The 12,446-nt window shown below is 45.7% G+C and overlaps 1 protein-coding gene across 6 annotated transcripts in view; it reads right to left on the bottom strand.

Moving 5' to 3' along the window:
* Positions 1–12,446, bottom strand: part of ttn.2 (titin, tandem duplicate 2) — a 186,791-nt gene that overhangs the window by 15,496 nt on the left and 158,849 nt on the right. For all 6 annotated transcript variants that reach the window (XM_034573338.1, XM_034573339.1, XM_034573341.1 and 3 more), the window contains 18 exons: positions 12,105–12,401; positions 11,358–11,945; positions 10,943–11,245; positions 10,551–10,847; positions 10,029–10,316; positions 9,613–9,912; positions 9,245–9,396; positions 8,992–9,142; positions 8,602–8,901; positions 6,343–8,109; positions 5,887–6,180; positions 5,499–5,786; positions 5,093–5,392; positions 4,602–4,936; positions 1,434–3,165; positions 1,013–1,315; positions 575–886; positions 84–374 (listed from right to left, as the gene is read on the bottom strand). In XM_034573338.1, the coding sequence (XP_034429229.1) occupies positions 84–374; positions 575–886; positions 1,013–1,315; positions 1,434–3,165; positions 4,602–4,936; positions 5,093–5,392; positions 5,499–5,786; positions 5,887–6,180; positions 6,343–8,109; positions 8,602–8,901; positions 8,992–9,142; positions 9,245–9,396; positions 9,613–9,912; positions 10,029–10,316; positions 10,551–10,847; positions 10,943–11,245; positions 11,358–11,945; positions 12,105–12,401 (8,298 nt within the window). The remainder of the gene's footprint in view (positions 1–83; positions 375–574; positions 887–1,012; positions 1,316–1,433; positions 3,166–4,601; positions 4,937–5,092; positions 5,393–5,498; positions 5,787–5,886; positions 6,181–6,342; positions 8,110–8,601; positions 8,902–8,991; positions 9,143–9,244; positions 9,397–9,612; positions 9,913–10,028; positions 10,317–10,550; positions 10,848–10,942; positions 11,246–11,357; positions 11,946–12,104; positions 12,402–12,446) is intronic.

Below are 12,446 nucleotides of genomic sequence, written 5' to 3'. Positions count from 1 at the left end.
AGTCAAAAGTCAACTAAGTCATATCCTTGTAGTCTGAAATAATGTGATTCTTGTTTCATCACAGTTGCTTGTTGGTTACGCACCTAGAACTTTAACGCTGACAGCCGCGGTCTTGATTCCGCTGGCATTCTTGACGGTCAGGACGTATCTGCCTGTGTCGTATCTGTCGCAGTCCTTGATGACGGCCATGGCTCTGGTGGCAGTGTAGGTCAGCGAATATTTCTCTCCCAGCTCCAACATCTTGTCGCCCTTCGACCAGAAGACCACAGGCTCCGGTTTACCGCCTACAGCACCGTCCAGGACAAGGTCGGAGCCGGCAGTGACCGTGACCGTCTCACCCACCAGCTTGCTGTCAAGTTCAGCTTTGGGAGGAGCTGCAGCAAAGAAGAAAGTATATATTTTTACCTCAATAACAATTGACTTGTAAGGATGCCACAATGTGATTAAAAGCAAAAAATATACTAGTTTTTGTTGTTTTACTTGGTAGTATTATACTTATTACTAATAAGGTTAACCCCTTCCATGAAATCTTAATCTAAATCCTAATTGTAATGATTTTACGACCCAAACTTACAGTATTCGTCCTTGCACGTGATTGGTCCGGTAGACTCTGAAGGTGCGCTGTGGACACCTGCAGCATTTTTAGCGATGACATGGTACTCATAGATCTCTCCATCTCCCAGGTTAGTCACGGTGAAGTAGTTCTCACTGATGGTGGTGTAGTTGCACTTGAGCCAGCGGTTGTCGTCCCACTCGTCCGTGCTGTAGACTTTCCTTTCCACCACATACCCAACGATCTTGCTGCCACCATCATTAAATGGCACAGTCCAGCACAGTGATACAGAGGAGTGGCTGACATCCGTCACCTCGGGCTTACCAGGAGGATCTAAGCGAGGATGGAAAGGAGTCAATTGTAAAACTGTGCCACAGTTTTAATTATGCAGCTTTTTTACGCTCTTAAAGTCATTAGTTTGAATAATAAATATCTGTAGAAGATGAACCTTTCACTTACCAACAGGGTTTAGTGCCGTCACAGCTCTGGAGGCCTCACTGGCCTTGCTGAGTCCAGCGATGTTCATGGCATACACCCTGAACTGGTAGTCCAGGCCCTCGATCAGGCTGGATATCTTGTACTGGCAGTCCAGGCAAGGCAGTTTGTTTTCCCTCACCCACAGAATCGTGTTCCTTTCCTTCTTCTCAATCCAGTAGCCTGAAATCTCACTGCCACCATCTGCATATGGCAGTTCCCATTTGATGCTGATGGCGCTGGCAGAGACAAATACCACATCTGGACGATTTGGAGGACTTGGAGGAACTGTGAGAACAAAGAAGCGGTGAGAACAGGTATTCTTAATGTGATCTGGACGAAGGCACTTTTACAAAATTCATCTAACTTTGTATTTATTTTTGTGTATATGTCGATCGGGACTTACCATATGGATGCTCAATGACAACAGCAGCAGACTCAACGGACTTGCTTACTCCAAACTTGTTCTCAGCACACACTCTGAAGGTGTACTCCAAGTACTTGGTAAGATGAGTCACTTTGATGGTGGTTCTCTTCACACTAGAGTTCACCACTTGCCAGGAGGCAGAGCCAGACTCTCGTTTTTCCACAATGTAGTTGGTGATGTCACTACCACCATCGTCCGCTGGCTCAGACCAAGACAGGTTGCAGGATTCTGAGGAAAGTCCAGAAATGTCCACCGGGCCTGTGGGTGGAGTCGGTCTGCCAACGATAACTACCGTCACTGTGAATGTCTTCACACCAGCTGTGTTCTCAAGGGTCAAGTAGTATTTGCCACTATCGCTTCTCTTGCTGTCTTTCACCACCAGAGTGGTTCTCTCCTTTGTGGTCTTAATGGAAACCCTCTCCGTCTCCTTCAGCTTCATCTCTTCCAGCTTCCAGGTGACCTTTGGCGCAGGTCTGCCACTGATTGGGATGTCGATTGTGAAGGTGCTGGAGGTCTTGCAGGTGATGAGCTGGTTGGTGATGCTGCTGAGGTCAGCAGTTGGTTCAATGCGGGGCTCCTTAATGACCACAGAGCTGAAGGTGCCCTGAGGCTCGCTGATTCCAGCATCGTTTTTGGCCTTGACTCTGAAGTCATACTCAGTATTCTCAATCAGACCCTCCACTAGCATCTTTTGGGACTTGGTCTCTTCGCTAACAACCCAGCGGTCAGTGTCTTTAGCTCGGAATTCAACAATGTAGCCTCTGATGCGGCTGCCCCCATCATGCTCGGGCTTCAGCCACACCAGCGAGGCTGAGGAGTTGGTGGTGTCAACGACATCCAGTCTCTTGGGTGGTGCAGGTTCTTCTGTGGCAATGATAGGCTCTGTCATCTCATGAGCTTCTCCCTGGCCGTACTTGTTAACAGCAATCACCCTAAACAAATATCGCACGCCAATATCCAAACCAGTTACCCTAATCATCTGCCGAGAGCTCTTGGTACTGACTTCCTGCCAGGCCAGACGGCTGGCTTCACGCTTGTCCACAATGTAGTGGTGGATTCGGGATCCACCGTCATTGGTGGGGGCATCCCACATCATTGTCAAGGCTCCACGGGTAACATCCTTAAAGGTGACGGCTCCTGGAGGTCCAGGTGTATCCAGCACTTTGACAGTGAACGTGATGGACTTGCGCCCACTGTTGTTCTCTAGAGACAGGGTGTATTTGCCAGCCTCGTACCTTGTGCACCCCTCAATAGTCAGAGTGGAGAATGACTCTGTGGTGTTGATATCACCCATGACAGGCAGCTCCCCATCCACCTTAGACCAGATGGCAAGAGGAGCTGGTTTACCGCAGAAGGCAACATGGAGGGTGACCACGCCGCCATTCTTTACGATGTGAGTTTGCTTGAAGTTGGCATCAATGTCGATCTCAGGAGATGTGAGTCTGTCCAGAGCCTGAACAGGACTGGCCAGCACAGAGGCTTCGCCTTCTCCTGATCCATTTACAGCACTGACTCTGAACTTGTAGATCTCTCCAGCCACCAAGCCCTTGGCAGTGTAACTGGTGTGGAAGCAAATCTGGTTGTTGACTCTGTGCCACTCCTCCAGACTGGCCTTACACATGTCAATGTTGTAGCCAATGATTTCCATTCCACCATCAAAGACTGGCTTGGTCCAGTCAATGGTGACAGATGACTTAGTGGAGTCAGTGACCTAACGGAAAAAAACAGAGTTCTCAAAATGTTTCTTTATTCTCATTTCTCTCTATCATTATGTCATTTAAGTTATTTGTGAGGTTTTCACTGTGTTAAAACAGCAAATACAATTTTAAATAATTAATATATAACAATATTGCTGACAATATATATATACACTCCCGTTCAAAAGTTTGGGGTCACTTAGAAATTTCCTTATTTTTCAAAGAAAAGCACAGTTTTTTTCAATGAAGATAACATTAAATTAATCAGAAATACACTCTATACATTGTTAATGTGGTAAATGACTATTCTAGGTGGAAACATCTGGTTTTTAATGAAATATCTCCATAGGTGTATAGAGGCCCATTTCCAACAACTATCACTCCAGTGTTCTAATGGTACATTGTGTTTGCTAATCGCCTTAGAAGACTAATGGATGATTAGAAAACCCTTGAAAACCCTTGTGCAATGATGTTAGCACAGCTGAAAACTGTTTTGCTGGTGAGAGAAGCTATAGAACTGGCCTTCCTTTGAGCTAGTTGAGTATCTGGAGCATCACATGTGTGGGTTCGATTCTACTCTCAAAATGGCCAGAAGAAGAGAACTTTCATGTGAAACTCGCCAGTCTATTCTTGTTCTTAGAAATGAAGGCTATTCCATGCGAGAAATTGCGAAGAAACTGAAAATTTCCTACAACGGTGTGTACTACTCCCTTCAGAGAACAGCACAAACGGGCTCTAACCAGAGTAGAAAGAGAAGTGGGAGGCCCCGGTGCACAACTCAGCAAGAAGACAAGTATATTAGAGTCTCTAGTTTGAGAAATAGACGTCTCACAGGTCCTCAACTGGCAGCTTCTTTAAATGGTACCCGCAAAACGCCAGTGTCAACGTCTACAGTGAAGAGGCGACTCCGGGATGCTGGGCAATGACCCAAAGCACACCTCCACATTATGCAAGAACTATTTAGGGAAGAAGCCGGCAGCTGGTCTGCTGTCTGTAATGGAGTGGCCAGCGCAGTCACCAGATCTCAACCCCATTGAGCTGCTGTGGGAGCAGCTCGACCGTATGGTATGCAAGAAGTGCCCATCAAGCCAATCCCACTTGTGGGAGGGGCTTCAGGAAGCGGGGGGGGTGACATTTCTACAGATTACCTCAACGAATTAACAGCTAGAATGCCAAAGGTCTGCAATGCTGTAACTGCTGCAAATGGAGCATTCTTTGACGAAAGCAAAGTTTGAAGAACAAAATTAATATTTCAAATAAAAATCATTATTTCTAACCTTGTCAATGTCTTGACTATATTTTCTATTCATTTTGCAACTCATGTGATAAATAAAAGTGTGAGTTTTCATGGAAAACACGAAATTGTCTGGGTGACCCCAAACTTTTGAACGGTAGTGCATATATCTGACATTTATTGAAAATAAGGAAGGATTTTCTTCTGTAATCCTACCTTGATCATTGTGGGAGCACTGGGAGCACTGGTAGGCTCTCTGCATTTGAAGAGCCTGGAGGTACTGCTGGCTGGTCCAACACCAGCGCCATTTTCAGCCATGACGCGGAACTCGTACTCGTTGCTCTCAGTGAGTTTGGTGACACGGTGTCTCAGCTCTGTGATGGGCCTCTTGGAGGAAACCTTTAGCCAGCGCAGGCTCTTCTTCTCTCGCCTCTCGAGGATGTAGTGTTTGATCTCGTTGCCTCCATCTGACCTTGGCCTAGTCCAGCACATGGTGATGCTGTTTCCAGTCACATGTGTGGCATCAGGAGTACCAGGGGCATCAGGCACAGCTGAAAGAGAGAAGAAAACGTGTTTTTTGTACGAAGGTCAAGTTCTGAATGTGGAGGCAGTTCTCTCTGTTCTTTTCTGCTAGATTTAAATTGCAACAGATCAGTAATGTTTACTAGCTTTGGTCCAATTTGTCACACAGAATGTGAGTAACTTACTGTATTGCATCTGTGCGATGATAGAATCAGAGTCCAGTGGTTTGCCAACACCAAACTTGTTGACAGCAGAGACTCTGAACTGGTACTCGTTGCCCCTGATGAGGTTGATGGCATTGTAAGAACAGGCTTCACACTGGGAGGTGACCAAGGCCCAGGAGATCCTGGATGTCTCCCTCTTCTCCACCACATAATGAGTGATGGCAGCACAACCATCATTCTCTGGTGGGTTCCACCACACAGTGCACTTCTCAGCCGTGATGCCGGTGAAACGGATAGGACCTTCTACAGGTCCCGGTGTATCTGAACGTGTGAGAAGGTAGGATCCAAGTGTCAATAGAAACAGGATTGAAAATGTTGTTCCTATACAGTGTCTCTAAAACATAATGAAACATAAGTGTTTACCAACCTTGCACTCTGACGTTGACGTCAGCTTTCTTGGTACCGGAGTTGTTCTTGGCTTCGACAGTGTAGATTCCACGGTGGTTCCTGTCAGCATCACGAATAAACAGACTGCTGGTTCCGATACTGCTGGTGATCTCAATGTCAATCATGATCCTCTTGTCGATCTCTTTGCCATCCTTGTACCAGACAACCTGGGGGACAGGACGTCCAGTGATGCTGCAGCCGAGCTTCACCTTCTCTCCAGCCCTCATCGATAGAACCTGATCTGGAGACCAAATGATCTCAGGAGCAACTGGAGATACAAAGAGAATGAACAGATGAGTGATCGGCAGAATGAAGGAACACACTGTTTATGATAACATTTCTAAATCTATATTTTTGAATGTACTTACTGTTCTCGTCCCTGGTCATGATATATCCAGAGGAGTTGGACGGTGGACTGACTGTGCCCACAGCATTCCTGGCAATCACCCTGAACTCGAATCTGTCTCCAGGTGATAAACCAGTCACAGTGAACTGGGTTTCGCTGATATCAGTGAAGTTGCACCGCAGCCATTTGCCTCTACCTTGGCGCCTCTCCACACTATAGGCAACAATCTTGCTGCCACCATCCTTTTTGGGGATGTCCCACTGCAGCGTGACCGAATCTCTGGTTACATCGATGAACGTGGGAGTGCCAGGTGGATCTAATGACAGAAGATAGAGGCAATTTATCACGAGTGCTTGGTTTAAAAAAAATCGTACGGTGATACTGAAGCAAAAAGGATTGTAGATATAATAATATGTGATGAAACTGGTATTTTATAACAGACTTTAACACAATTTCATAGTTTTTAACATGCACTTACCAACAGGGGAGATGGCGAGCGCGTGTTTACTCTGTTCACTAATGGGGCTAATTCCAGCATTGTTCTCTGCATAGACTCTGAAGGAGTACTCCAGTCCCTCCATGAGACCAATGATTCTGTACTCTTTGTTGGATATGATGGAGGAGTTCACTTTCTGCCACAAGAGGCTGTTCCTGTCCTTCTTCTCAACATGATAGCCCAATATAGGGGACCCTCCATCGAAACCTGGGGCCTCCCAACCGATGGTCATTCCATCACTGGTGATGTTGTAGGCCACTGGCTTTCCTGGGGGACCTGGAGGTTTGTACTGGTGCTGGGCAATAACATCTGAGGAGTTGAGTGGTTCACTGACTCCATACTTGTTCTCCGCACGGACCCTGAGCTGGTACACAGTTCCCTTGACCAGGTTGGGAATCTTGAATGTGGTCCTGACAACACTGGAGCAGACCATCTTCCAGTTAGCCTGGGAGGTCTCACGTTTCTCCACACTGTAACAGGTGATCTCGCCACCTCCATCCTCCTTTGGCACATCCCAGGAGATGATGATACTCTGAGCTTTAATCTCATCAAAGCGGATAGGACCAACAGGCACTGAGGGAGCTCCCAGAGTGATCACGTTTATGTCAAAATAGTTCTTGATGACTCTGTTGTCCAGAACCAAGGTGTATTGGCCGGCATTCTCTTTCTTGGCTCCTCTGACTGTGACGGCAGTCTTGTTGTCAGTGGTCCTGAAGCGAATCTTATCGCTTTCCTTCAGAGGGAAGTTATCCTTTAGCCAGCTGATTGCAGGTCTTGGTTTACCCTTGAAGGGCAATTCAATGTGGATGTTCTGACCAATGCGAACAGCAAGCTCTCCATTGGGGTAGTCACTCAGAAGGGCCTCGGGTGGAATGACGAAGTCCATCACTACGATTGGACCAATCTGTGAGAAGTCACTGTTGCCCTTTTCATTCTTGGCAAATACTCTAAAGTCCATGATAGTGTTCTCTTTAAGTCCTGTGACTTCACAGCTGCAGCGCTTACACGTAGCACCCAAAGCCCAGTTGACCTCTTCCTGGGATCTCTTCTCAATTATGTAGTCGGTGATGAGGCTGCCACCATCGTGGTCAGGTCTGGTCCACTGCAGGGTGACAGAGCTCTTTGTGGAGTCCACCATCATCAGCTCTTTAACAGCTCCTGGAGTTTCCGTGGCTCTGACAGGCTCGGTGGTCTCACATGTGTCACCCACACCATACTCGTTTTCAGCAGACACACGGAAGAAGTAAGCACAATCCTCCTCCAGGCCTGACACCTTGTAGGATGTGTTGGCACACTCTGCGGTGATCACCTGGTAAGCCTTCATGGTGGAGGTCTTCTTCTCGACAATGTAATTAGTGACAGGGGAACCACCATCAATGAGAGGAGCTTCCCAGCTGAGGGTCAACTTTCCTCTTGTCACGTTCTTGATCAACAGTTTCTGGCAGGTGGCTGGACTATCCAGAACTTTAAGGGAAACTGTAATTATCTTTGGTTCTCCAACGCCATTCTCAATCTCCAGCAAGTACTTGCCGCAGTCATCGCGGGTGACCTTTGGTATGAGGAGTGTGGTGGCTCGCTCGGTGCTGGTGATGGAGTAGCAGTTGTCACCAGCCATGTTGCGGTCGCCACGGCGCCATGTGACATTGGGGACGGGGCGTCCCTTCAGGGGGATAAACACTTCCACATCACGGCCAGCTTTTGCTGTGTACTGGGTTGTCATGGGAACATCCAAGTCCAAATCAGCCTCCTCTGTTGAAGTGTAACACAAATGAAAGGAGGAGGAATTATAGTATTAATAAACTTCTCAACTGTGCAATATTCACTGTGCAATATAAACAGTTCATGTGCAATACATTCACTGTACATATTCTCTCACATAATATATTTCTTTACACTGTATATATTTAATTCCATTCATATGTTTCTATATTTCTATATATATATCTTTATATTTCTACAGATTACTGATTTCTTTTTGCTGCTGTTATATTGCAAATTCCCCCATTGTGGGACTAATAAAGGACTTCTTATTCTTATTCTCATCAATAATGATATAATTCTAATCCATCCGAATTTAGATGGAGTTTACAAAACAATCAATAGCAACAATTTGAAGCAATAAAAACAATAGAAAATAACTTTAACACTCAAGTAGTATTAATGATCAGGGTTTTTTTATCCTAATTATTAAACAAATACTTGCTTGTAAATTATCATAGAGGAGTCAACATAAATACAAACCTAAGATATCTTTGGCTTGCACAGGTTGGTACATTTTGATGTCCTCTCCTTTGCCCTTACAGTTGGCAGCCGAGACTCTGAAAAAGTAGTAGGTTCCGGGCTTGAGGTGGGACACCACGTATTCACAGGACTTAACCTGCGGGTTGACGGTCACCCATTCTTTTTCTTCAGAGTTCATCTGGTCCAAAACGTAGTGAGTGATTTCACTGCCACCGTCATAAACGGGGGTCTCCCAGCCGAGGGTGACGGAGGTCTTTGTGGAGTCAACCACATGCAGCTTGGATGGCTCACCAGGCAAATCTGGGGAAGATAAAAGATTCTGTGTGAAGACCATGACAATATAGAAATCTTGTAAAGAAGCTCCTGCAAAGCGGTAATGTTAATGCATACCGATAGGGTCGTAGGCTGTGTAGAGTTCAGAAGACTCAGAGTAGTTCCCTGCTCCAGCCTTGTTGACAGCACAAACTCTGTACTGGTACTCGCTGTTCTCCACCAGGTTAGTGACTTTCTGCCGAGTGTCTCTGATGGTTCCCTTCACCACCTGGACAAAATGTGTATTTTATGAAGCTTACACTTGCCAGTCTTTAGTTTGGGATCTTAAATATATGAGACAGCTTTTATAAAGATTGGTCAAAAAGCAAACCTTGAACCACTGCAGACTCTTCTTCTCCCTCTTTTCCAGGTAGTAGCCGTCAATGTCGCTGCCTCCATTCAATGCAGGTCTTTCCCAGATCACTGTCATGGTGGACTTGGTAATCATGGTGACTTGAGGCTTAGATGGCTCGCTAGGAGGAACTGTAAAAAAAGGACCAGGTTAGATGAAACTGTTTTTCTATTGTTTAAAATGTCTTCAAAACCACTTGCTTTTCTATTATCTCACAAATTTTGAGTATCCGTAAACAGGGAATCTTTATTTTTACATAAAATATTAGATTTCATCATAATCATGACACATAATCATCTCAGGACAGAACACCAGATGTGGGAGGGATATTAACTTCACTCTCTTACCAAATGCATTCTTTGCAATGACAGGCTCAGACTCCAGTTGGTCTCCAATGCCGTATTTGTTCACTCCACGAACTCTGAAGATGTACTCATTGCCCTGGATGAGTCTGGGAACATTAACAATGCAGTCGACCAGCTTCTCCGAGACTATGGACCACATGACCCTGCTGGTCTGTCTTTTCTCCACAATGTAATGAGTCACCATGGCACCGCCCTCATCAGCAGGTGGGGACCACATGATGGTTATTTTGTCAGCAGTCACCTTCTTAAACTGGATGTCTCCAGCAGGTGGACCTGGCTTGTCTAGATAAGAGAGGATAACGTCCGTGAATATCAGAGTTTTTATACATATAAGATGAATTTCATGCAAGGTGAAAATTATTGTCATAAATACAGTTTTTTAAATAATATTTGAATACCTTGTATGAGCAGCCTGACAACAGCACATGCAGATCCCAAGGAGTTCTTCACCCTGACCTCATAGGTACCAGAATTCAAGCGAGTGGTTTCCCTTAGGAACACACTGGTGCACTCAAATGCATGTTTGAAGGAAAGCTGGGCGCTGGGCACAAGCTCTCTGCCATCCTTCAACCACTCAATAGTTGGAGCAGGTTTGGCTGTGATATTAAACTTGAGCTCCACATTAGAGCCGGCCATGTGTTTGACCTCACTGAAGTACTCCTGAGGTATTTCAATCTCTGGGGCACCTGGAAGAGAAATGAAAAACAGGTGAGTTTGAATTCTGAGGCATCACAGAGTGTGCACATGGACAAGAGTAAAGCTGAGATCTTTGATTAGTAAAACAAGAAGTTGTTTTCCAAAATGTGATACCCAGATTCACAAAAAAACATGGATGAGAATAAAGGCAACAGTGTGTCCAAAATGTCACGTGTAAACTACAATTTATGTAAATCCATATTTAAGAATAAAATGACACCTACCGTATGTGTCCACACATGTGGCTGGTCCGGCAGTAATGGACGGGTTGCTCACTGACCCAACGGCGTTCCTGGCCATGACTCTGAACTCGTACGTCTCGTCCTGGGTCAGGCCGGTCACAGTGAAGCGGGTGTCTGTGATATTGTTGAGGATAGCCTTGGACCATTTGGCACTGACACCCTCCATCTTCTCAATGATGTAGCCAATGATCGGGGATCCACCATCGAAGCTGGGTCTATGCCAGGCCAAGCTTATGGTGTTCTTGGTGATGTCACTGATGCGCAGGTTTATGGGTGGCTCTGCAGGAACGGGAAGTGGGAATTCATTATAAGATAGTTGTACCAGTGAAATCATATTTCCTTGACTTTTATATAGATTATTTAACTCTACTCACCACAAGCATCAATAGCCAGCACTGCGTCAGAGACCTTGCTGAAGGCACTGACTCCAGCAGCGTTTTCTGCTGCCACCTTGAACTCATAAATAAGTCCAGCATTGATATTAGTGACCTTACAGTGTGTAGCACGGATCACCATTTTGTTGACTCTCTGCCAGAGAATGCTGTTCTTGTCTTTCATCTGGAGATGGTAGCCAAACACATGGCTGCCACCATCTGACTTGGGCTCTGTCCAGGCTACAGTAATGGTCTCTCTAGTTACAGAAGTGACCTCTGGAGTGATTGGAGCATCAGGAAGAGCTGGTAGGTGCGAAACAGAGTTGGAGGGTTTACATATTAATTTAGATTTTGAAAAACAGAGTAGGAAAAGCAATAATGGATAAAAGATGAAAGTAAAACAAAGAATTCTTACTGTAAGGAAGGCTGACAGTGACAGTTGGTGAGTCAATGTGCTCGCTGATTCCATATCTGTTCTCAGCCCTGATTCTGAACTGGTACTGCAGGTCAGCGGTCAGCTTCATAATCTTCATGGTGCAGCGAGCCACAGCAGAAGAGACATCCATCCAGTTGGCTGTGGTTGTCTCTCTCTTTTGGATGATGTAGTTGGTGATGGGGCTGCCACCATCATATACCGGTGGGAGCCACTCCAGACTAAGGCTGTCTCCTGTCACGTCAGACAGCTCCACCGGTCCAAGTGGGGCACTGGGACGGTCTAGAACCACAATATTTACATATTGTTTGGTGGTTCCACTGGAGTTTGAGGCAGTGATATCGTAGCGTCCTGAGTCTCCAGCAATGCTCTCGCGTAGACTGATCTTGATGCTGTCATGGGTGACTTCAGAGTTGAACCTCATTGTTGACTTGAGTTGTACGTTATCCTTGGACAGTGAGACTTTAGGCAGAGGTCGGCCTGTCAGTGGGATCTCACACTTGAGGGTGGAACCGGCTCTGACACACACTGTGTTGTGAGGGAAGTCGTTCATGTTGATCTCAGGAGATTCTAAAGCACAGAAGTTATAAAGAGAGTTATAGGCAAGGATATCAGGAGTTATTTCACTTTTTTAATTTCCTGGTTATATACTCCAGTAGTAAATATTGGCTTATTCTGCAGTTTGTATTTTTACTAAATTGGTCTTAGTCTTTTTAGACTGCAACTTACCAAGCTGGTCTTTCACCATTACAGGGTTGACCATTTCCTTAACATCACTGAATCCAGCATGGTTCTCAGCTCTGACCCTGAAAAAGTACTCGGCATTCTCCCTTAGACCAGACACTGTGAGGTGGATGGACTTGGTTACACCACACTTGACCCACTTCTCCTGGCCTTTCTCTTGAGCCTCCACTAGGTAGCCAGTAATTCTGCTGCCTCCATCTTGTTCTGGTTTGGCCCAGACCAGTGACACACTCTCTTTGGTCACATCACTCACGCCAAGTTTTGGTGGGGGGCTTGGTTTTTCTGGAGAAAGACGACATGATTTGTTTTATTGAAATACAGGTGGGT

Source organism: Hippoglossus hippoglossus, chromosome 21 (genome assembly GCF_009819705.1).
Source record: "Hippoglossus hippoglossus isolate fHipHip1 chromosome 21, fHipHip1.pri, whole genome shotgun sequence".
NCBI classification, from domain to species: Eukaryota; Metazoa; Chordata; class Actinopteri; order Pleuronectiformes; family Pleuronectidae; genus Hippoglossus; species Hippoglossus hippoglossus.
This window is presented reverse-complemented; position numbering and strand designations above follow the sequence as displayed.